The 25,082-nt window shown below is 40.4% G+C and overlaps 1 protein-coding gene across 1 annotated transcript in view; it reads left to right on the top strand.

The window, feature by feature from the left end:
- The window catches only part of LOC124619582, a 36,465-nt gene extending 12,129 nt beyond the window's left edge, over positions 1-24,336 (top strand). Inside the window, exons 3-6 of the mRNA XM_047146080.1 lie at positions 7,727-7,838; positions 23,526-23,662; positions 23,750-23,814; positions 24,146-24,336. Coding sequence (XP_047002036.1) covers positions 7,727-7,838; positions 23,526-23,662; positions 23,750-23,814; positions 24,146-24,197 — 366 coding nt within the window. The 3' untranslated portion in view covers positions 24,198-24,336. The remainder of the gene's footprint in view (positions 1-7,726; positions 7,839-23,525; positions 23,663-23,749; positions 23,815-24,145) is intronic.
- Positions 24,337-25,082: the final 746 nt, after the last annotated feature.

Genomic DNA, 25,082 nt, shown 5'->3' with positions numbered 1-25,082 from the left:
CAGAATTCCCAGACATCTGACAAGAAGTTCATGAACAGATTGCTTGAACTGCCCATTTTTGAGCCAAAAATACACTTGATGAGTGGGGAACAGGTACCCAAGAATATAATGCCTTATGTTATAAGTGAATGAAGGTAAGTAAAGTAGACCAATTTTTGTGTTAGACTATCACTTATTGCAGATATTGTACTAATGGTGAATATAGCATCATTTAAGTTTTTGAACATGAACATGTGATTTCAATTACAACTTACACTCTATCTGAATACCTAGGAATTATGACTTTTCAGATCTGATGCTCATTCTGGGCAATCAAAATGTCTGTTTTTGTTGAATTGTTTGTTTAAGACTGTAAAAACAGAGTTTTACTGTGATGTAGCATCAATTTATTTCCTACAGGCCATGAACTTCTATCTTGCACCACACTATTTGATACATTGTCTTCGTTGCAATCAACATCCTCCACTATCAAGCTAGTGCCACCAGCAAACAGAAATATTAGAAACCATTTTATTTATATACCCTTAAGAAACAGCAGTGGTCTCTACACTGACCCCTGTGCAGCACCCCACTTAATCATGGTCCAATCAGACATCAGCTCATAACCTTTTTCATTATTGTGGAGAATGACCTTTTCCTGTCTATTCTTAAAGCATGAGAAGGACCAATTGTGAGCTACTCCTCTTATTCCATAACGGTCCAACTTCTGCAGCAATATTGTCTCCTCTTATTCCATAACGGTCCAACTTCTGCAGCAATATTGTGTGATCAACATTTATTAAACCACATTTGTTAAATGAAAGAAGACACCCAGTGGTCACAACTCTTTGTTTAATCTGTCCATTGCCCCACAGAGAAGAGAGATTATAGCACTTTCCAGTTGCTAAGCCACTTGTAAAATCAAACTGTATGTTTGACAGCAAATTATGTGAACTGAGATGTTTAGTTACCCGTATATAGATAGCCTTATCAATAACTTTAGTAAACACTGATGGCATAGCAATAGGTCTAAAATTGTCTACATTATACCTTTCTCCTTTTTATAAAGCAGCTTCACTATGAAGTATTTAATAATTCAGGAAACTGACTGATGCTTAAGGAGGAATTACACATGTGGTTGACCAGGGAACTGCACCTATTCATTTCTGATTTTGTCCAACTTTATTGTATATGCAGGGTTTCACCAGAAATGAACATGACAGAAGTGAGAGCAGGCATGAGCCATTTATGTTAGCCTAGTTTCCAGGCAACGGTTGTCACATCAGGAAGAGTGCAGAATGGTAATCCAAAGGCCATGGGGCTGAGTTCGTATACAAACACGTTTTTTTTTCTTCAGTTTTTTCATTACTTTCACTGCATATAAACAGAAACAACGGGGCTCATGCTCAATAGGGATCATTCCTGGTTCTCACATGTGTCTTGCCTGGCAGCCCGCTGTATGCCTTTCCTCAATGTCCGTGTCCTCAGTGGTACTCTTCCTGGGGTGCTGATCGAATTACCCTCCTCCACTTGTACCGGTCCCTTGTCCGTTTGAAACTCTACTATGGGTGCTTTGTTTATGCATCTGCACGTCCATCCGTCTCACACCGTCTCAACACTATCCACCATTGTGGCATCCATTTCGCCACAGGTACCTTTTACACTAGCCCAGTTGAGAGTAAGTGTACTGAACCTGCTGAACTACCACTGTCCTACCACCGTGACTTTATCCTGAGCAGGTATGCATACCGTTTGTCTGCCATGCATGGCCACCCATCCTATGCCTCCTTCTTTGATGATTCCTTTGATTGCCAGTATGGGGCACATCCCCCTTCTCTGTTACCTCCTGGAGTCTGCTTTCGGCACTTGCTACAGCGCCTTAAATTCACACCATCTGCACCTATCCCGGGGCATGTGAACCCTTCACCACCTTGACTTCGTGAAGCGGCCCATGTTAACCTTGGCCTTCATTCGCTTCTAAGGACATTACCCCAGCCTTGGTCTATCACCTTCAGTTTCACGACCTTTGCATGCAACTTCGCGTTAGTACCTTTGAATGCACTGATGGCTCTCGAACTGCCTGTGGGATCGGGTGTGCCTTCGTCATTGGCACCTGTGTTTTTCGATATCATATTCTGGCACACTGCTAGGTATTTACAGCCAAGCTCTTCGCCTGGCTCAGGCCACAGAGTACATCCGGCAACACAGACTTTCCAATGGTACCCCCTGCTCAGACTCACTCAGGGCCCTTCAAAGTCTGTGTGCGCTGTACACTGCCCATCCCTTGATGCAGTTGGTCCGCAAGACTGACTCTTGGTGGAGCTAGTATGATGTTTCTGTGGGTTGTCATGTCGGTCTGCCAGGAAAGGATGCTGCTGACAAGGCTGCAGTCCTTGTACCTCAGCCCACAAGTTCCTATATTCCCTCCAATGATCTCTGTGTTGCCGTCTTTCAGGAATGGTGTCCCTTTTGGCATCGCCATTGAGCCTCCCTTCATGGGAATAAGCTCAGGATTATTAAGCCTCTCCCAAAGGCTTCGACAACCTCCTCTTGGCCCTCCCACCGGGAGGAGGTCATTTTAACAAGATTGCGTATTGGGCACTGCCTTTTTAGCCATCATCATTTGATAAGTGGCACTATTCCACCACTTTTTACACATTGCGCCCAAGTTTTAACTGCCCACCACTTTCTGATGGAATGCACATTTTTTAAATGTTTATGTTCCTGCTCGGGTTTGCCGTCTAAGTTATCGGCCGTTGTAGCAAATGACGCTTGGGCTGTCGACCCCATTTTACTTTTTATCCGCCATGCAATATGGTGAAGGCCATTTAATTTTTAGTTTTGGACCTCCATTTCTGTATGATGTCTTTTTTAGCCGTTTTTCCACGTGCCTGTTTTTAGCTGTCTTCTCTTACGTCAATTGGGACTGACATAAAGTCATTCCTTAACTCCTCTCTGTCTTCGTGTTTTATAGTTTTGACTTGGGTGCGTGTGACCCCAGTTGTTTTTTGCACCCTTAAGCAAAACGAAACCAAAACAACATTCTTGGCTTGTGAGTGTGTGTGTGTGTGTGTGTGTGTGTGTGTGTGAGAGAGAGAGAGAGAGAGAGAGAGAGAGAGAGAGAGAGAGAGAGGGGGAAATTGATATTTAATCAGATGATAATGAAGACCTGAGCAGAATCAGTATGTCACTATTATGAAAACACTGATGTAATGGCATTCAGATGTTCTTAAATGTTCTGAAGAAAATAGGGAGGAGCTCCATCCTAATGATATCTTCTTGGTTTATCTAAGTGACAGTGTGTACTTGAAGAAAGGTTTTGACAAGTTTGCCACATGATGAAACCTTGCTTCAGTTGAAACTGTCATTTTGATTACTCAAGATTTCTTCAATGAAATGCACTCTTAAAAATCAGCGTTCTGTTAGAGTAGCATTTTGTTAATGCAAAATTAGATCTCCCTGTATCTGGTGGAAAAACCATTAACTGGCCAAAAAGACATTCTGATAACATGTACAGGTAGGCAAGGGTAGTAAAGTTGCCAGTTGTTTCATATTGTAAAGGATTTTCCATGTTTAAGGATTGCAAAAATTATCTTATATGGGTTGCTAGAATCTTGTATTTAACTTTTTTTTTTTTTTTTTTTTTTTTTTTGCCAATTTGTCGTATTCATATAAGTGTATTGTCAAAACTACACCCCAGTTAGGCCTGAGTGTTGCTGATAAATACACTGAAGTATGAATTTGTCTTAAAACACATTTGTCGGGATCAGAGTGTGGTACATGAGAGTACTTATTTGTTATTGGACAATTCATTTAAGTTTAAATAAACATTATTTAAACTTCAGCCTAAGTTGCTTGTCAGAGTAACTCAAATAATACAGTCTATGTATTACTGAAGAATACTTTGAAGCTTGTAAAGTTGTGAGAACAGTGAAAGATGCATTATTTAAGCAAGCCAGTACTGCTGCTCCTAACCTATGGCAATTACGTGCAGCAAATAGACGTCAGTTGTTAACAGTTGTCATTCGAATATGGTTATTTATTGTGTCAATACTATTATTACTTCAGTATAATAGAGGGAAACATTCCACGCGGGAAAAATATATTTAAAAACAAAGATGATGTGACTTACCATACGAAAGTGCTGGCAGGTCGATAGAAACACAAACAGACACATACATACACACAAAATTCAAGCTTTCGCAACAAACTGTTGCCTCATCAGGAAAGAGGGAAGGAGAGGGAAAGACAAAAGGATGTGGGTTTTAAGGAAGAGGGTAAGGAGTCATTCCAATCCCGGGAGCGGAAAGACTTATTTCCGCTCCCGGGACTGGAATGACTCCTTACCCTCTTCCTTAAAACCCACATCCTTTTGTCTTTCCCTCTCCTTCCCTCTTTCCTGATGAGGCAACAGTTTGTTGCGAAAGCTTGAATTTTGTGTGTATGTATGTCTGTCTGTGTTTCTATCGACCTGCCAGCACTATTATTACTTCAGTGTTAATGCCTAATTCAACTCCTGAATGAGTTAAATAGCTATGTAATTACAGGGTATTTAGAAAGATGGGAACTCAGCCAACATGTCAATAACAGTTCAATGTGAAATGCATAAGTTGTGAAAGAGAATTTTCTGTTGCACATAGAGGGAGGGGTGACCTGAAACAAATTTTGTAACTGTTTAAACAAGCTCTGTAGTTTTTACATTCAAAGTTATTGATACAGAATTTTACATCTAACAAATTAACATAAGTTTTTGGTTACCACATTCTTCATGTCCTTCCCTTAATAAAACAACAGCTGATAGTGGTAAGAATTTTGAGTTATCTGTTTTGTCCCTTAAGATTGACCCATCACTATACTTTGTTCATTATACAAAATGCTACTTTTGACAAGTCTCTTCTTTTATCTTCTTATATATGCACATATGATTTGCTCTATTGTTTCTGTCACTGTGTGTGGGCAGACAAAGAATTATGTTTGGCACAACCAAAAATTGGATTGAACTGTTGCACCCAACCACCTCTAAAGGTCATTGGTATATCAAACACTTCCTTCTTTCCTTTCCTTTCATTTGTTGCACCTAATATAATATACAGTTCAAATGTGGTTGATGCTCATTAAATTGTATGAAACTGTCCTATTTCACTAGCTAACATTGATGTAAATTTCATCATAATAAAACAGTTGTTCTTACTGTAAGATCTGCATTTGATTAACCACAGCAACAGTGAGAGTTCATGACATACAATAACAGGCATTGAACTATTAGGCAATAAAGTTAAGATGATGATATTGTATCCCATAGCAGAACAGCTGTCATTTGAATAAAGAATACACCTTCATTTTTGCCCTACTGTTTGTGTTCTGTTAGCGCACTGTAATATGTGTGTGTTTACTACAGTTGTTATTGTCCCCTCATGCTGCAGTGTTTCTTATTTTTGTAGAAATCATATTGCCCTACTTGAATAGCCTAACATATGGGCAGAGCATGTGAAAGGGGAAAGTGAAACAAACTCATAATGAATCCCTGTAACAGATTTACAAGGGGTCCTCTTATTCAGCATGCAAACTGAATCTGATTGTAGGTGTTTCCCACTGTTATTTAAGTAAAAGTCTATTTAAAACTAATGAACAGTTGAAATCCCTAGATTAAACTGGAAGCATCGAATCAAGAAGGGCTTCTAGTTATAAGAATAACTACTACATCCCTGAGGATTGAACAGTTAACACCTGTGGATTTTCCAAAATGGATTAATGCCAGAAAGAGTGGGAAAATTATTTTCAGAGTCTATTGCACAACTTCCATCATTGGGTGACCCAAACAAAATATCAGTGTGATCTGCCAGTTAGTTGAAAGGAAACCATTTTATATCATGAGTCTGTCACTCAGCATCAGTGCCAGTATTGTTTTTTTCATTAGTTTGTTTTTGATATAGTCTAGTAAAAATTTCTGAATAGTTTAGTGCACTAAAAGCAGGTTCTTGTCATTAATTATTAATTCTTTTTGTCTGTTCATCAACTGTAGTTTACTCTGATGTTGGATACAAACTATAGAATCTTGATCCTTTTTTTGTTATATTGTATGCAGAGCACTAATGACGTTAAGAAAGTATGGAACTACGATGCAAAGTTTGAGGTATCCCTAGACAAGTTAATTGGTAAGAGCATTGCCCATGGAAGTTGAGGAGCTGGGTTTAAGTCTGTGAGGGTTGTATATTATCCCACATTGGCCTGTTGGTTATTCTTTGTGACACTCAGTCATAAACTTATTGATTTGCTTCTTTGCAGACTGTGCATTATGTTACACAACTGAGTCTGGCTTTTGCTCACCGACAATGTATTCTGAAGTAGTAGTAGTTGTTGCGTGGTGGTGCAGTCTGGCAGTTGAGTTCACTACTAGCTGCATGTGTGAGCAGGTATTAGGTGGATGTGCGGTAGAGTTTATCGTTTCTGGTACAATTATCCATGCACATTCTGACAGTCTTCAGGTTTCATTGTAAAATGGTTAATACTGTGTGGTGGCATGTGGTAAACTGGTAAAGCTGAGTGTAACTGAAGTGTTGTAAATGAGTAATAATTCTGGTTGCAAGCCATGCAATGTGTTATTCACTAACAAGTGTTCTTAATTGAACCCTCATTGTGTGGTTCCTCACATTACCAGCAATACAAAATATGTCATTATTTCCTTGGAATAGAGATAGGCAACATCATCATTTAATAGAGCACACCAGGTGGTGTTATAAGTCTGAGTCTGGCACACAGTTTTAATCTCCATGACGTTTTCCCCATGTTCCATTTTTCATTAATCACCTTCACATATGTAACCACACCATAAAATTAGAAACATGATATGACATGTCTTTATAATGCAATATTTGTTCCCTTGTATTCTTGGTTTTAATTTACCTGAAGCAAAATGGCTCTTGTGTACACCAAATTGCTTTACTAGGTCTTATTGGAGGTGATATGTCCTTGGCTTCCACTGACCTATAAACTGACTTATGGCCAAGTGTAGATTTGAATCAGCTGCACAACAATGTTTTCACATAACCAGAATATTGCCTGTGGTAAAAGTAGTGAAAGTGGCAAAAAGTTTTTGTATTCATCATGTAATTAACTCTCGATCTTTGGTTGTAGTCTGACAGCTACCCACTTCATTGTATACCACACAATATTTAGATAGTGTTTACCGTAATAGCGTTTCGGCAGATATACTCTTATACTTGTGGATTTAACTCGCTGGAGAGGACTGCAACATACAAAGTTTCAAAACCTGCATGAAGCCTAAGTGTGGAACCTAAGAACATAGTCTTTCCCCTTATGTATAGTTCCTGTAGGTACTGCAAAAATAAGATTAGACTAATCATTGCGCACACAGAGGAATTCAAGCAGCCGCTCTTCCTGCACTGAATGTATAACTGAAATGCAAAGAACCCTAATGAATGGTGCTTTGGGACTTATCCTTTGCAATGTTTTTCAGTGGTTTGCAATGGATGTGGATGTAGAATATTACTGAATGGTTCCTGATGGGTGGACATCTGTGCCTGGGCATGCTTAGAAAAATCATACCAATCTATTTTTACATACAGCTTAAACAAGTAGTAGTTGATATTATAACATTCGCTCAGGCGTTGTTTCTATATGTATCATTCCAACCAAGTATGCTTTTGAGGAGTGTACATCATCCATTCAAACTACATTATCTTGATAATCTGCAAAAATGATTTCATAGTTGTTTAATCATTTACAGTTGGCTGCAATCAATAAAGCAAAAGATCTAATTAAAAATCCACCTGAGAAATCAAAATATGAGTCCTGCAAGCGTTGGTTCATGTTCTCTAGTCTTCCTGGGTTGAAATCTGGTAAGGTAATTTTCATTATTTCTGAATTATTCATATTGTATTTAAGTAGTGTGTTATTTGGAAACATTAGAAATAAATAAGTGTTCATAGGATGCTTTGCTATGTTTCACATTTCCTGGTTTGCGTTATGTTCTTCTCCAGCATAATGATAGATTCACTCAACCAGTAGTCGAAGGAGGGAGTTAGGTATCAGCAGTTTTATAATGGCTTCTGACACCATTGAAGTACGGCATTTTTTCACATAAACATGTATAGCATTGCCGGAAGTGAAAGGAACATAAGAGTACCAAAGAAATCTTACAACCAGCTAGGAATCAAATCAAAAACCTTTTGCACATGTAAAGAGGCTAAACTTTTTTTTCTGTTTATGCTTAGGAGACAGACATAATCATTGGGAATATCAAAGCTATTGGGGAGAGATAGGGTAGTTTTTTAGGATGCATAGCCATTTTGGGGTTGGGGGAAAGGGGAGGGAGGGAGGTTGGGAGTGAGCGGGGGGAGGGGGGGGGGCAGGGCTGGCATTCAGTATGCTAAGATGATCTGGTGTAGTAAATAAGAAGTAGAAACCATATTATCTACAAAACAAAACAGAAAATCTCAAGTAGACAAATGACACACAGTGAAAAGGGTATTTACAGATTAGGACAGATGTAAAATATCAAAACAATTGAAAATATATTGAGCAATTTGGAAGGAACAAAACATGCACTTATCAAAGAAGATGAAGTGGTCCAATTAAGTCATAAAAGGAAATAATATAATAATAGCAGCTCAATTAAGTCAATCAGTTAAGAGAGAGAAAACAATACCCAAGGCTATACATAAGTAGCAGATGCAATAGACAAAACATTACACCAATGAATAACTCAACTGGGATATGGTGATGGAATGTCCTTTGTAAAATAGAAAAAGCAGTTAAGCACTAAATGCAACCATCTATGAAGTCAATAGTAATGTTTACCCTTTCCATTATAAATAATTCAGTAGAAAGACGGTTATTGCAACTGATATGAAGATAACAGTGTTTAGCTAGAAGACCATTTGCAGTCAGGTCAGAGGGCAACATATATACTACAAGCTGACAAAAAAAATTGAAACACACAGAAGACATAGCAGACATCAGTATAACTTGCACGCGCTCACGCACACACACACACACACACACACACACACACACACACACACACAATCGGCGGGCATGTAAATAATTAGAGATATAATTCTGTGTGACATGTAGAATGGCCTCCATACCTCATGGCCCAATATTGGATTGCATGGAAATGTGCTGGCAGGCATACTTGTTGTCAAGGTTCTGGATGACTACGTCTGAGCACCACAAGGGAGGCTTACTGTATTGTACACCAAGCACATCATAACCCCTTCCCATCTACGCTTGCCATCCAAGAACAAGTAATCGACTTGTACAACATTCTGTGTCATCCTGTGCCATTGGTTGGAGACCAGCAGCAGCTGGACTAAGGAATTACTGCCCCATTCGTAGGCTTCCATTAACACAACAACACCAGTGGCTGTCTTTGGAGTGGTACCATGACCAGTAAAAATGAACTGCTGTTCAGTGGGTTGCATTGCGTTCAGCAATGAATCACAATTTTGCATTGCATCAGATGACCATCATCGACTAGTGTGACTGTGACTTGGGGAGAGGCCCCATTTCATTTGGTTCATACTGAGTAATGTTGAAAGTACTTTAAAGAGGTGCAACTTGAACTGTTTGCACTGGTCAGTTGTGACATGTAGGGATATGCCAAAGTAGACAATCCACTCACAAAACCAGATTGTGGCTACCATTGTTGCTCTTGCCACATTCATTGGATGGTCCACAGGCTAACAAGAGAAATGGTATAACTGGTATCCGTCCGACTGCTATAAGTTGCTTGTTGGCTGAAATCTGTAGTGACAAATGGTAGGGCTTGTTACATCGATACATTGCAGTTTGCCATTAAAGTTGAGTGCAATATTTCAATATGTCAGAGCTGTAAGTCTGACAGTGCTTCAAGGGACATCTTCAGATCATTGGCTCCTTCTTGAGCATTGCCAAGCGCTGCAAAGTCAAAGATCCTACAAAGCAGCATCAGTGCAAGATGAGGCATCGTCTGGTCCATTCTGCTCACCACCAGCATCGGTATGTCAGATACCTGTAGTAAACTGTGAAGTGAAGTCCAGTTGCCACCTCTGGTGTGATTATTCCTTTTCCAAGTGGCTTATAATCTGTGATAAGGATGAAATGTCTAGCTCTAAGCGTGGTGCCAAAACAGTTAGACTGAGGTATAGTCCACTTAGGACTCATGGGCGTATGCGAACTTTTCTGCTTGTGAGGTTATAATTTTTTACTAAAGACACTGAAGTAAGACTCCTCATTAAACAGTTAAAACTCCTGAAAGCAAACAATTCACTAAGCCCTGATACAAAGTAGGCCTTATTTAGCGGTAATAATATGAAGCAATGTCAAATTGGGTAAAATCGTTAAATCAATAGTAGAGGAGAAGGTGTACAGATTACTTCGATTTGTTGGTAAGATTCTGGGAAAGTACATAACATACGTAAAGGTAGAGATTGTCAGTTATGTTGTACATGTCGTTGTAATTGTACTATCAATTTTGACACACTTTTTTTCAGTAAATCCTGTCTGTATTTTAGAGTTTGTGATATTTACATACTAAGCAATCACTGTTGCTGTAAGAGAGAGGTATCATAAATGTATGAAATTACATATGTTCACGCTCGCATACAAGCAGGTGGAGATTTTGAATCTATATGTGCAGCAAAGAGAAATTCAAACGTAAAGCATATCTTCAGATATTTATTCAATTTTTATAGGATGCTTTCTTTTCATTGGTCATCGGTGTCATGTGTTCTAGGTTTAGACATATCTTTCAAGAATTTGTTGCGAAGTGCTTGCAACAATGCATGATTGTTCACAAAAGGTTGATAAAAAATCAAGTGCAAGCAACAATGGAATTCACATATTCTTGTGAGGTGCAGAAATTTAGAAATGGTTTCCACTCAGTCTTGAAGTTGCAAAATCCGTTGTGCATTGACAAGGTACCTTAAAATTTGTACTTCCATTGCCCCTTTTGACAGATTAATAACCAAACCATGTTGTCTTGAAGATCAGGAGAGTTTGAGCTGCATTGCATAGTCTAAATGGCATGTTCAGAAATTTTGGGGTCCAGTTGTTGTGCAAAGAGCAATAGCAATTTTGTATATGCCTTTTGGTGCAATTGATATATGATAGAAAGCACTGTTGAAGTCAGACATGGAGAAACCCATTTTGCCACAAAAATGCAGAACAGTTTTAGATATGTGGCATGTGGTAGCTGTCAGGTATCGTTGTGGTGTAATGCTGGCAAAAATCACTACAAGGATGCCACTTGTTGATCTTACTCTGCGAACAGTATAGTGTGTTGGGACCCAACTGCGATCTGAAGGTGAAAAAGCCCTCCATGCTAACATAAAAGAGAACTTTGTGATCTTGAATTTGTCTGAAGGTATACGATAGAAGCCACACATGATCTGTTAGTTCTGTTGTGGAGTCATTTTGATTTATCATATAGTGTTTTACCAGTGCTGGATTAGGTGATGGAAGGGTAACTTCAGGAAACGGGTGAGTGGGTCATCATTTGGTGAATCGGCAGCATTCACTTTGATGCTAGTGTGGTAGGTGTGGTGTAGCTGTATTTCGCTAGACAACTGTGTTGTAGAGTCAGACGGACTGTGGTGGTGTAGATCTGAAAGGAGGCCATTAAACGATAGAAATCTGCTTCAACAACTGGGCATAGCATCGCAACAATGAATCTCCATTCAAATTCATGTGGAAGATTGAAGTTACGATGCAAGGTGACTTGGCCATAGGTGTTGACAGAAGGTTCATTCACAGTGTGCAGGTGACTGCCGTCAGTGTTTTGCTGTGGAAGATGAGGAATAAGGTGAAGCATCAGCACTTGTATCAGAGAAGAATTGTAGCTTGGTAAAGTGCTCTGTTATGAATAGTTGATAGCTGTCCAGTCTGAAATCAGCTGCCACCGCTATTGATTTCTGGCAGCATTCTCCTTGTCAGGGGAAGGTAGGCACTGCCAGACAGCTGCTCAAAATTTTCTGTGGTATTATCAGATATTGTCCCTGACAGACAAGCTCGTTTCTTCTGGAGGAGCATCACCAGTGGGTTGCAGGTGTGGAACACTGTTTGTTTTCCTCGAAATTTCAGGTGCTTGAGTTTGTGGCGCTTCCAGAGGGTGCCCTGATGATCATTGTGATGTTTGCGGAATGATATATCTTGATTATTTGGTCAGGAGTTTGAGCATTTGTCACAGTTTGTGAACATTATGTGACATGATTGTCATGAGTAATTCTGTGTGATACTTTGGATTGGCTTACATAAGATACATTTATCATTTCAGTCTACGATTCAATTTTCTCCCATGCAATGGTGTTGTGTATGATTCCATAACAGGTCACCAAATGCCATGTGAAAATACTGATTATTCAACACAACATACAATATATAATTACATCTCTTAATTGCCAAACTACAAAGTACATCTGTACATCATTCATGTGTCCGAAGTCCAGAGAACAACAGTATACTTAAGCACCACTCACAGGTTACTCCTTAGGCCTTTCCATTGGCCGACTGCTGCATACAAGACAGTAGGAGGAGCATTCTATGGTCATGGGACAAGTGATTGCATGTTGCCAATCTTTCTAGCTATTATTGCTGCTAGGTAAATCCTGGTGATGCCACTGCTGCTTTATTCAAGCAACTCCTCATTTGGCATCAAGAGACAAAGTGGACCATGTTCCAGACTACCCAACCTCAGAAAAATCAGAGGTTGTACAGGGAACAGAACCTGGATCCTTTCACACCAATGGTAGCAACACTAATCATTCGACTATGAAGGCAGTCAGAGAACAGTAATAATGAAAGACTCTATACTCCACATAAAGTATAAAATATACTACCGGGGGAGGGAGGAGGTACTTTGTGCCCACTACAACGAAAGAAAAAAAATTCATCAATTGTTTTAACTTTTATCAGCAACATCTTTTTCAAATGGTACTGATGTATGAGTAGGGTCCACAACCTGAAAGTATAAGAAAGGTCCTGGATTTGAAAGTATTAATGTGACATTTCTTGTGAATAGTCACATCCACTACTAACAATTAAGTTTTTGGGTTACGTTTTACAGAAAAATTCCCTCCTCAGGGGGTTCACAGTTCTTTTGTGAGTTCATGCATGAAAGACATGGGGGCCTGAGCTATTGCAGCCCATTCTTCCTTCCCACACTGCATTTCCTTCACCCTTCACCATGCCCCTCCCTCCCCATCCTTGCTCTTCCCCTGCTGCCCCCTCCTTCTCCTCTCCCAGTGTTCTTCTGTATGTCGACCTGGCTATCCACCTGGTTCTCTATATTCCTTGTGGTTTTGTTCCTCTTGCCTGTTCTCTTTCATCCTTTTTGACATTTTGGTCCCCCCTTGGGTTTTGACCTCCACGCCTAAATTTTCTGTCTTTTGTGTGAGCCATTTGGGGAAGAACTCCTTCCCTAGTGTCTATGGTGTGGATTCCTCTCCCCTCTTCCTCCCCTGCCATAGACCCCCCCCCCCCCCCCCCCCCACACACACACACACACACCTCCACCAACTATGTCACCAGCACATGTAGCCAGCCCTTGTGGTGGGGCTGTTATGCACGCATCTGGCTGAGCCCCCCTGACAATACGAGGATCGCAGTTCTGATATGTGAGCTGTTGCCTTCCCATGAATGCTAAGGAGGGATTACTTGTCATCCTAGAGCATCAGAACTCCCAGCAACAGCCACTGTGCAGACGGCCATTACTGTGGCTGGATGGCACTCACATGGAGAGCATCTAATCGGAGTGGGTGGTATCAGGGTGGCTTTGTGCATGTAGTGGTCATTTTGTTTGACGTATGCAGAAGGATCATAAAGACAACCGCACCAATACCGGCGCCTTTATTCTGGCTTTCGAGGGAGATACCCTCCCAGAGAATGTCAAGGACATGGTGTTACCGATGTGACTTGAAGTTGTACGTCTAGCTACCCGTGAGGTGCTTTTGGTGCTTGCGTTTTGGGCATGTATCATCCTGCTGTATGGCAGGGCCCTGTGTGTGACTGTGGACACCCGTTGCATGAGGGAAGCCCCTGTGTTCCGCCACCTGTGTGTATAACTAGTCATGACTGCCACTCTCAACCATCACCAGATTGCCCAGTTTACAAGAAAGAAGAGAAGATACCAGAGCATAACTCCCTCAATCGTCTACCTTACACTGAGGCTTGTCAGAAAGATGACAGACTCCACCCAGTGTTGATCTCGTCTGCTTTTGCCTCTGCTACATCCTTTTCCCCTCCTACTTCTTCCTTACCCAGTCCCCTCCCCCTCTCCCCTCCCCCTCCTCCTCCTCTACAGTTCCCATGCCCTCCCTTCTGGGTGCTGCTCCCCTTCCCCGGCCAAAAGAGTACCCCCATTCTTCGGTATCAGCCAGTGATGGGGCTTCTTCCCAGGAGCCCTCCCCCTCTGACGTCTCTCAGGCTGGAGGCCTACAACCACAAATCGGATATGGGGTGCACAGTGTGTCATCTGCTCTCTCTCCATTCCTGATCTTGCAGAAGCCTGCTCTCCTTCTGTGCCCTGCCCTCCTCAATCTCCGAAAGAGAAAAAGGAACATAAGCCCCCTCCCCACCCCCAACTCCACTCTGGTGCCCCCGGAGGTGCCAACATTTCCCTTGCAATTTGTGTCTGACATCTTATTTGTGGATGTCATCCCATCATCATTGGGGATGGATGGTGACTCAGCAACATGATTGGTTCCAATCTGTTCGTCACCCATTTGGATACCTGCTGTGTGATCATCCAGTGGAACTGTAATGGCTTCTGCCATCACCTCCCAGCTGTACAGTCCCCTATTGCCATTTACTTGGCAGCTTCTGTTGTTCTCCAGGAATCTCATTTTACTAATAATCACTCACCAAACACTAAATGCCCCATTGGATGACCAAGGCAGTGCTGGATGGACGACCTGGCGAAGGACCTAGCAGCCCTGGGAATTGAAGACACCTGGAGAAAATTGCCACAAAACAGGAAGGAATGGAGGCAGTTTGTGGAAGCAGCACGTGGTCTGCAGGGCCTGTGATTGCTGGATATCTATCTGTCTCACCTTTTGTGGGGCAGTGCTTTTTCATCTAGCCTTGGCTCCTCACTGTCCAATTTCTTGTGGACCAAGACCAGTGCCTTCTTAATGATGGTTCCCCTATGTGTTTAAGTGCTGCATATGGCACTTTCTTTGCCATTAATCTATCACTCTCTTCCCCTCTCCTTCTTCCTTTCTCCTGCTCCCTTCCCAATGACCTGGTTATTCCTCTTGGCTTTCCATCATGCTGATTGGCCTCTGTATACAGGTGGTGTTTCCACCTTTTTTGGCAGGGTGCATTGATGAAGTCTTTTGTGATCTGTCTGATAAGATAATCTGCACTGCCGGCATTGCCATTCCCCGCTTGATGAGCCCCATTCACTGTCTGCCCTGCTGTAGTGGTTATTGCCACTGCTATCTCTGATTGTCATCGTGCCTTGAAACATCTGAAACAGCACCCGTCTTCCACCGGTCTTATTGCCTTTAAAAGTGTTTATGCCAAAGCCCATTACTTAATCAAACATATCAAACAGGTATGTTGGGAAAACTTAGTCTCCTCTCTAGAGTCGTGTGTAGTTTCATCATGGATGTGGGTTACACTCCACACCCTCCAGGGTTGTCAGCAGCAGTAATCCATTCCAGGCACTACCCTTCCAGATGGGCTTTGTACAGATCCATTATTTACTGCGAAACACCTCGCGACCCATTTTGCAACGGCATTGGCATTAGCCTTCTATCTGGCTGCCTTCCTCCCCTGGAAAAAGTGGGCAGAAGCTTCCCATTTATGTTTTACCCCTTGTCAGGCAGAATCCTGTAATGAACTGTTTACTGAATGGAAGCTGCTTCTAGCATTCTCTTCTTCTCATGATTCAGCTCCTGACCCTAATTCCATCCACAACCAATTGTTTCAACACCTCAGTCCTCCACAACGCCATTATCTCCTCCACGTGTTTAACCATATTTTTCTCCAAGAAATTTTCTCCTCTCAGTGGAGGGACAGTATTGTGGTTCTTGTCCTTAAGCCGAGCAAGGATCCGTCGTTCCTTTATAGTACAGACCTATCAGCCTGACCAGTGTTCCATGTAAGTTACTTGAATGGATGGTGGCTCGTCAGCTCAGTTGGGTCATTGAATCTCAGAACCTTTTATCTTCTTGCCAGTGGGGCTTTCAAGAGGCATGGTCTCCGATCGATCTTTTGCTTCAATTAGAAATCGCATTTAGATAGGCCTTTTCTCAGTGGGGCCATCTTGTCACAGTTTTCTGCAATCTTTGTGAGGCCTACGACATTGCTTGGTGCCATCACATCCTCCTTGCACTTCATGAGTGGGGTCTTCGGAGCTCTCCATGACCCAGGGGAATGGCATTCCACAGGACTCAGTATTAAGTGTCCTTTCTTTCTTGATCGCTGTTAATGGACTCGTGGCCTCCGCCAGAGCGTTGGTAACCACTGTTCTGTATGTGGATAATTTCTGTATTTGGACTAGCTCTTACTCAGTGGCCTCTGGAGAACAACAGCTCCAGGGTGTCATCCAGTGGGCTTCCATGTGGACACTCTCGCACAGTATTCAATTCTCTCCCCTTAAGTCAAGGGTAGTGCATTTCTGTCACCGCACTACAGCCCTTCCTGATTCGAAGCTCTAACTCAATACCCAGTGCCTGGCTCTAAATCCACTGATCATGTGGGCTATGCCTTCAAAACTTCTGTTGGCACGGAACACCATCCCTTGCCTGCCACATGTAGGGTGTTTACTGCAGAATTGATGGCCATCTTTTGGGCCCTCATTTTTATTAAATAGTCCTGCCTCACCTGACTTGGTATGGACAGACTCAATGAGTTGCCTTCAGACATGGTGTTTTTCCTGCCACCCTTGGTGTCTACCATCCACAACCTTCTTGCTGATCTTGGTGATGCCGCTTGTTTGGTTGATTTCCTTTGGATTCCTTGCCACATAAGTATCTCGGGCAATGAACTTGCTGATCATCTGGCTGGGAGGGAGTGGGGGGGTCGACTACCTACCCTCCGTTCTCGCTGACCCCTCTGGCAGCAGATTTATGGCTATGCATCAGTTTTTGCTCTGTCGTGGGTTGACTCTTGGGAGGCTACCCCCTTGTCTAATAAACTTCGTGCCATCAAGGAGACTCCCATCATGTGGCATTCTTACCTCTGCCACTCCCGTTGGGAATGTCCCATCCTCTGCTGTCTTCGTATTGGCCATACTAGGCTGACCCATGCTTTTCTACCTCCGCACAATGAGCTGTGAGTGTAGCCGCATCCTGGGCCATCGCAAGGAATTTTTCATGTATGTCTAATGTTTTCCTCAAGCTGGAAACAATACATTTCTTGGTTATTGAATTTGTGGTCAGTACCTATTGATAGACGCAACAGAGCCTCCGTGTTGGTGTGTTGAGCAGTGGGCTGATAGTGGATTTCATAATGGTAATTTTCTCTAAAACAGCACCCATGAATATAATTTTTGCACTGTATTAGCTGGTAGGTTTGCTTGGGATGCTGTAAATGCAGTTAGACGCTTGTGGTTCATGACCATGTGGAATTTTGTTTCATATAAGAAAAGCTAGAATTTTTTGATACCGTAAAGCAAAAGTAGTTGCTTCTGTTTGATTTGACTGTAATTTACGTGAGTTGCTTTTAGTGTTTTGGACATCTATGCAATCATTTGTTGAGTGCCTGAAATGTGAAGCACTCATCATAATAGATTTTGTCATCATCATTATCTTCATCTTGTACAGCTTTCCGCCACTGGCAGTGTCTGCTTTGAACACAAGTGCTTCTATTTCTCTGGTCTTCTCACTCCCATCTCTGAGCCATTATTCACACTCAGTTTTCTTCTCGCTTCCAAGTGCGTTCTTCCACTTCTTTTAATCATTTATCTCTTGTCGTTCCCAGTACCCTTTTCCCCTCCATTTTTAATCGTGCATCTTCCCAGGCATCCATGATATACTAATAACACACAAGGATTTGAGTTTCTCATTACCACTTTTGTGTCATAGCCTGACACTACTACACAGTTACTATTGCAAACGACACATCTTTTTGGAAAGAAAGACCAGACTCATACGTTGATGGCCGAACATGCAGTACAGGACGAATGTTAAGATTGCAAGCGATGTGAAATCAAATTCGTGCCAATAAGCAAAGCCAAAACCATCAAAACAGTGTCATAGTCAATTAGTTCCGAATCAAAGTCTAGGTCTAAAAAAGCGAAGTAAGAAGTTATCAGCATAACAGAGGTTTCAATGGTGAGAAAAAATTTCTGATCTAACTGCTGGACGAGGTATTTATTTCCTGCAGCAGACCAACTGACAACCACATGTGATATGTTTTCAGTGGCATCAGTACTCACAGCAGACACTGGTGGGATGATTTGCTACACGTACTGACACTGTCTACATATGCTGACACTCTCTGAGTTAGTTTTGGTATCACTGGAGTGACAGGATATTAGAGGAACTATCGGAGCATTTGCTTCAAGTTATTTAGGGTAACATAATTCTGGATCAGGATTTGAACCTCCACCCTCGAAAATGCGAGGCCAAATTCTGTGCTACCTTGTTCATTGGACATGATTTTTATCTAGTAATGCAGTAAAAGTAATACATTCTGTTGTATAGGTTGACCTCTGTTTATTAGTATAAAGAAACATGAAGTTCAGACAAATCTCGTTATCTTAATTTCTTATTATAAATAGTAGCCTACTTAAAGAAGAAAAGATACTAATAAAAATAATAAGAACATTAAGATTTGATATCATTGCTCTATAAAGTGAACTGCATCCAATTAATTAGTGATTGTTAATTACTGATTATCATTACAAACTTAGAGCCCAAGAAAACGCGAAACTTGCCAGACTACAAGATACACAGTAGTGACAAGTTGTGTTTGCAGTACCATTTATCCCCAATACACAAGTCTCCATTTACGTCCAAGCTCTGAAAACAATTATGAAATTCATGACAGAGGTTACCACATACTGCTCTTTCTTATTGTTGCATTTGCACACAATGTGCGGGAAACATTACTGCTTAAATGCTTGTGTGTGTGTGTGTGTGTGTGTGTGTGTGTGCGTGTGTACACATCTACATCTACGTGATTACTCTGCTATTCACAATAAAGTGCCTGGCAGAGAGTTCAGTGAACTACCTTCAAGCTGTCTCTCTGCCATTCCACTCTCGAACAGCATGCATGAAAAATGAGCAATTAAATAATGTAGTAATTAGTCTAATCTGTATATTCCTAGATTCCTCATTTATCATTGGTTCTTGATACTTTGAAAGTAGGTTTTTGGTGGTTAGTCAATTCTATCCTTGTGTGTCTCCCACTTCAGATTTTCAATATTTCTGTGATGGTCTCATGTCAGTCAAATAAACCTGTGATCATTGCTTCTGCCCTTCTTGTTATGCATTCAGCATCCCCACACCTGTGGCCGAAGGGTAGCGTCCTTGACTTATACCCAAAATGTCCCGAGTCCAAGTCTGAAAAGGGAAATGCACAGATTTTGTGAGGATCAGTGAAATGAAATTCAAAGAATATGAGGATCTCTGGTCAAACAAATATAGGGTAATCTCAACAGCATAAAAATGGGATCATAGTAGTAAGGTTCATTGTGTGTAAGGATGTGCAAGGATATAAGGCAAAGAGTGACTTTCTGTGAACAGTTCAGTGATTGTACTGTTCTCTTCAGAATTGATGGCAGGCGGATGCCAAAAAATACTAATTCATTTCTTGTCTAGCATTTTGAGCATGTTGATGCAGGTTCTGCAACTATAGTGTCGATTTTCAATAAAATTCCAGCACCAATAGCACTTTAATTTTTATTTTAAAAGTTATACCAGTTTTGGCCCCCAAAGGCTGGTACCCAGTTACTATACATCAGAGGTCCTGAGAGAACATAGACTAACTCTTGGTTTTTAAAATAAAACATAAACTGCAGCTGATTCTGGCATTTTATCCACAGTAATAATTCAGTTATACATGCCGATGTCACATGTTGAAGTTGAAGAAGAGAGAGAGAAAATATATAAAGATATTGAATGAGTAATTCAGTTTGTAAAGCAAGATGAAAAATGTAATAATCTTGGGTGATTGGAACGTGAAAGTAGGGGAAGGAGTGGAAGACAGAGTTACGTGAGAATATGGGTCCAGTAGTAGGAATGCAAGAGGAGAAAGGCTTGAGTTCTGCAATAAATTTTAGCCAGTAATAGTGAATACACTGTTCAAAAATCACAAGAGTTAAAAATACACTAAGAAAAGGCCTGAACATGTGAAGACTCTAGCTGGATTACATCATGGTCAGAGAAAGATTGCAAAATCAGATACTGGATTGTAAGGTGTACCCAGGAGCAGATATAGACTGAGATCGCAATTTATTAATGTTGAAGAGTAGACTGCAGTTCTAGAGACTCATCTGGAAGACTTACTGGGAAAGAAGTGGGATACTAAAGTAATGAGGAATGATTAGCTACATTTGAAGTTCTCTGTAGCTGTAGACATTGCAGTAAGCAGTTCAGTTGAAGAGGAATGGACATCTGTAAATAGGGAAATCCCTGAACTTGTAAAAGCTGACATAGGTACAAGGTGTGAAGAAATCATGGATAAGAGAAGAAATATGTCAGCTGATCAAAGGAAATACAAAAATGTTCTGGGAAAGACATGAACAGCAGTAGAAGTCACTTAAGAATGAAATAAACAGGAAGCCATAGGTAACATTTGTTTGAAATTTCTAAAACCATTGGGGGAAATCCCAACAAAATGTGTACTCAAGTTGGTTTTTAGAATCAGTGAGACTGATCAGTCTTTCAGAAAATTACCATTGCCACAATCCTGATGATAACAAGAGCAAATAAGAGGGATAACTATTGCATGGGCATCTTAACAGGTCATGCCAGTTCTCTAACAAGAATAATACACAGAAGAATGGGAAAGAAAATTGAGGATCCATTACATGATGTTCAGTTTGTCTTGTAGAAAGATAAAGGCACCAGAGAGGCAGTTCTGACGTTCCAATTTATAATGGTAGTGAGCCATAAGAAAAATCAAGAGAGCTTCATAGGATCTGTTGACTTAAAAAAAGTGTTCGGCAATGTTAAATGGTGCAGATTCTGAGAAAAACAGGAACAATCTAGGAAAAGACAGATGGCTACTTACCATAAAGAATACACATCAAGTTGCAGACTTTTAGAAACTTCAAATGAATGTTATTTACAGCTTCCTGTTTATTTTATTCTTGAGTGACTTCTACTGTTGTTCATGTCTCTTAATTGTGCCTGTCTGCTATTTCACATGTTGTTTTTACAATAAGTAGCAATCTGCCTTTTCCTACATTTTTGATATTCCTACCTGGTGTTTCCATTGCTTGAGGAAAGTAGGAGTAAGCTAGAGGGAAAGCCAGGGTACTATACTGTATGTACAAGCACCAAGAGGAAAAAATAAGAATGGAAGACCAAGAACATTTTGCTTGGATTATAAAGGGTTTATGGCAGGGATGCAGTCTTCCGCCCTTATTGTTCAGTCTGTATGCTGAAGAAGCAAAGTCGGGAATAAAAGAAAGGTTCAAGAGTGGCATTAAAATTCAAGATAAAAGAATGTTGGTGATAAAACTTGCCAATATCATTGCTGTTTTCAGTGGAAGTGAGGAAGGATTACAGGACCTGTTGCATGGAATATGGATTAGAGTAAACTGAAGAAAGACCGAAATAATGAGGAGTAGCAGAAATTAAATTAGTGATGAACTTGACATCAAAATTGGAGACTATTAAGTAGATTAACTCAAGGAATTCTGCTATGTTTGAAGTAAAATAAAACCACGACAGACGAAGCAAGGACACAAAAACTAGACTATCACAGGCAAAGAGGGCATTCATTCTTGGCCAAAAGAAGTCTGTTAGTATCAAACATATCCCTTAACATGAGAAAGAAATTTCTGAGAATGTACATTTGGAGTGCAGCATAGTACGGTGGAAAATGAGATACAAGGAGAATCAAAGTGTTTGATACCTGGTGCTGTAGGTGAATGTAATGGGCTGATGACATAAGGAATGCTTTAGTTCTCTGCTGAATACATGAAGGAAGGAACAAGCAGAAAACAGTGACAAAAAGGAGGGACAGTGCAGTAGGATACATTTTAATATATTAGGGGTAACTTCCATCGTACTAGAACTGTAGAGGGTAAAAATTGTAGGGAAAGACAGAGATTAGTACACAACTAGCAAATAATTGAGAATGTAGGGTGTAAGGGGCTACTCTGAGATGATGAGATTGGCGCAATTGAAGAATTTACAGTGGGCCACATCAAACTCCTCTGAAGATTAGTGACTTTGTTAGTCTCATTCATTATGCCCTACACAATCAGAAGCTTGATATTAAATGAATATATACATTTCTATTCAGCATACCAAACAAGCCAAGTGAGGCAGTGCAGGTGGACTCACATTTGGGACAATGGTGGTTTAAATCCATCCCGCTATTCAAAATTAGGTTTTATGCGGTTTACCTAAGTTATTTATTGTTGCTACAAAGAAGATATGGCCGATTTCTTTCCTCATTCTTTCCAAATCTGAGCTTGTGTCCCATCCCTAATGACCTCATCCATCCTTTCTTTTGTTGAAATAAACTTTTCAGATGTTCCATAAGTTAACTCATTCTCTCTTCCTCTGGAACGGAAAGGAATTTTTTGGGGGTCGTAAAGATAATATTATTGTATGATTTGTCACCAGGCAGATTAATTACCTGCTTTAGATGCCCTAAATCACCAGTGAGGCTGACCGTGTATATGAGAAAGATTAATTAACATTATCTGTTGTCTTTATTCACTTCTGTGTAAACAGGAGGCAGCTGATAATTACTGTGCCCAATTCATTTGAATGTAAGCACAGGGCTTAGCACATTGGACTTGTCTTCAGGATTACAGTGGTTCAAATTCCCACCTAGCAATCCAGATTTAGGTTTTCCATGATTTCTCTGAACCGCTTAAGACAAATGGCAGGATGGTTCCGTGAAAAGGGCACAGCCAATTTATTTCCTCATTCCTCTGTAATCCAAGCATTTGCTTTGGATCTGATGAACTTATCAGCAGGATGTTAACCTCTCATCTTCTTTTTATTCCCATTTTTTTTCAATTGAACATATCGAAAGAGTTTACTGGCACGATTGACTATAAGAAATTACGTTAGACTACTTTATGAAAAAACATAAAACGTAATACAAGAGTGGGAGAACAGATGTTCTTACATTTGGGTCATGAATCTATAAAAATGGATTATTAGTCTTCCATTGTGCAAGGAGAAATTTGTAACTTCAGGTTGAACCCTTTTTTGCTACGCATAGATAATTGTTGTTGGAACTTATATTCCTCCCTTTGAGAAGCAATCAAAGAAATGTAATGTTACCCTCATTTCCACTTCAATAAATAATGTGCATAATGTGTATCTATAGTTTAATGAAAGTATTTCATCGGTTTACTGATGCGTCAAGTGACTAATCGTAGAAAGGCTTTGTTTCATTTACAGGTCATCAAAAATTTGCACATACGTACTTGGTACATGAATTGCGAAAATGTCTCCTTAGGCATGATTGGTATGGAGCATGTAAAATCCTGCTTGTGCTGGTAGATGGACCTAAATATCTTTCCACAATTATTTGGAGGGTACAGCAAAGTAAAATATTTCTTTCTTTAAATACTATACATTAGCATTTCTGAAACATTTACTCATCTTTCCAATTTCTTTTCCAGTCGTGCATTCTAGTTTTGAAGAACCATCCAATGTCATCATCTGACATGCTGAAAGATTTTGTCCGGTAAGTTAAAACAAATATAAATTATAAAAATAGCAGTAGGCAAACAGTTACTTATACTGAATACTAGTGCAGTTAAAAGGTCGGGAACTGTACTAGTTTTCTGTTGATCTACTGATATTAGGAAGATCAGAGCTAGTGTGATTTCCTGACCTTTCAGATGTGCCTTTTTGCTAGCTATCACTCATTGTGCAAGTGAATGGTTATGTGCCTTCATTTTTCATTTACTATTGGGTGTTTCTATCCTAGAATATTCTTACCATAGAGCACCAATGTGAATAATTTGTGCAGAAGTATGTTACATTAACTACAGCTTCAATTTCTTCTTTTTCAGAATGAGTTCAGGATCTGAGGAACTGGATATGCTATACTGTTTTAAATGCTGACCAGGAGCCAAATATTTTGGTCCATATAGTGAATAGCAATAGTTTTGAATGTGTAAATGAGAAATGATGGTTGATGATGTTTTGTAACTGAGTCAGAGCAGAACTTTTGCCTGCTGTAAATACATTTCTGTATAAAATATTTATCATTTTGTTTGATTTTATCACAGCAAACTGATAGTTAAGTTAACAGTTCAGTATTGAGTAATAATATCTCGTAGTGCACCAAATCCCCTATGTTACTTCAGATATTGATGAAAGACATCCAACATTTGTGATACCTGTCCAGTTCCCTCCTTAATGTGTAGGGTGCACACTTCAGATGTGCATTGGTCACTGGCTGACCCCAAAGTCAAGACCCCACACGACATCACTCAAATTGTGCATTCGTTAGTGAAGAGAACACATTTTCATTGATCCCGGTTACATTTCAGATATTTTCTTGCACTGTGATGCTGAGGGTATGTACTGTTATTTGTAATGGATGCCTCGAGGCTATTTGCTCATGCAAAAATGATTGTGTGCTGTCTGGTTCAACACGGACCTCTCAGTTGCCTCCAGAAAGGTAGCACACAGTTCTATTACATTCTCTTTGTGATACCTACAAGCTATTAATTTGTAGGGAATGTAATCCCAACTAGTTTTGATGACTGTGAACAATCACTAGAAGGCAAATCTTCAGTGTTTTGTGTCTCACGATACTGGTTTGATGTTTGAATGGCATTACCGTGATGTACTACAATTTGAGAGACAATTTCCTGTAGTGACAGTCCTTTTTGCCATAAAGAAAAAATGCATGAATGGCCCAAGCCTGAAGTGAGCCTTCAGGTGGTCTCACACGGTAATCATAAAGACTGCCTTAACAAAACGTTATGGAATATAAAAATT

The sequence above is a fragment of the Schistocerca americana genome, chromosome 6 (genome assembly GCF_021461395.2).
Source record: "Schistocerca americana isolate TAMUIC-IGC-003095 chromosome 6, iqSchAmer2.1, whole genome shotgun sequence".
Classification (NCBI taxonomy): Eukaryota; Metazoa; Arthropoda; class Insecta; order Orthoptera; family Acrididae; genus Schistocerca; species Schistocerca americana.
This window is presented reverse-complemented; position numbering and strand designations above follow the sequence as displayed.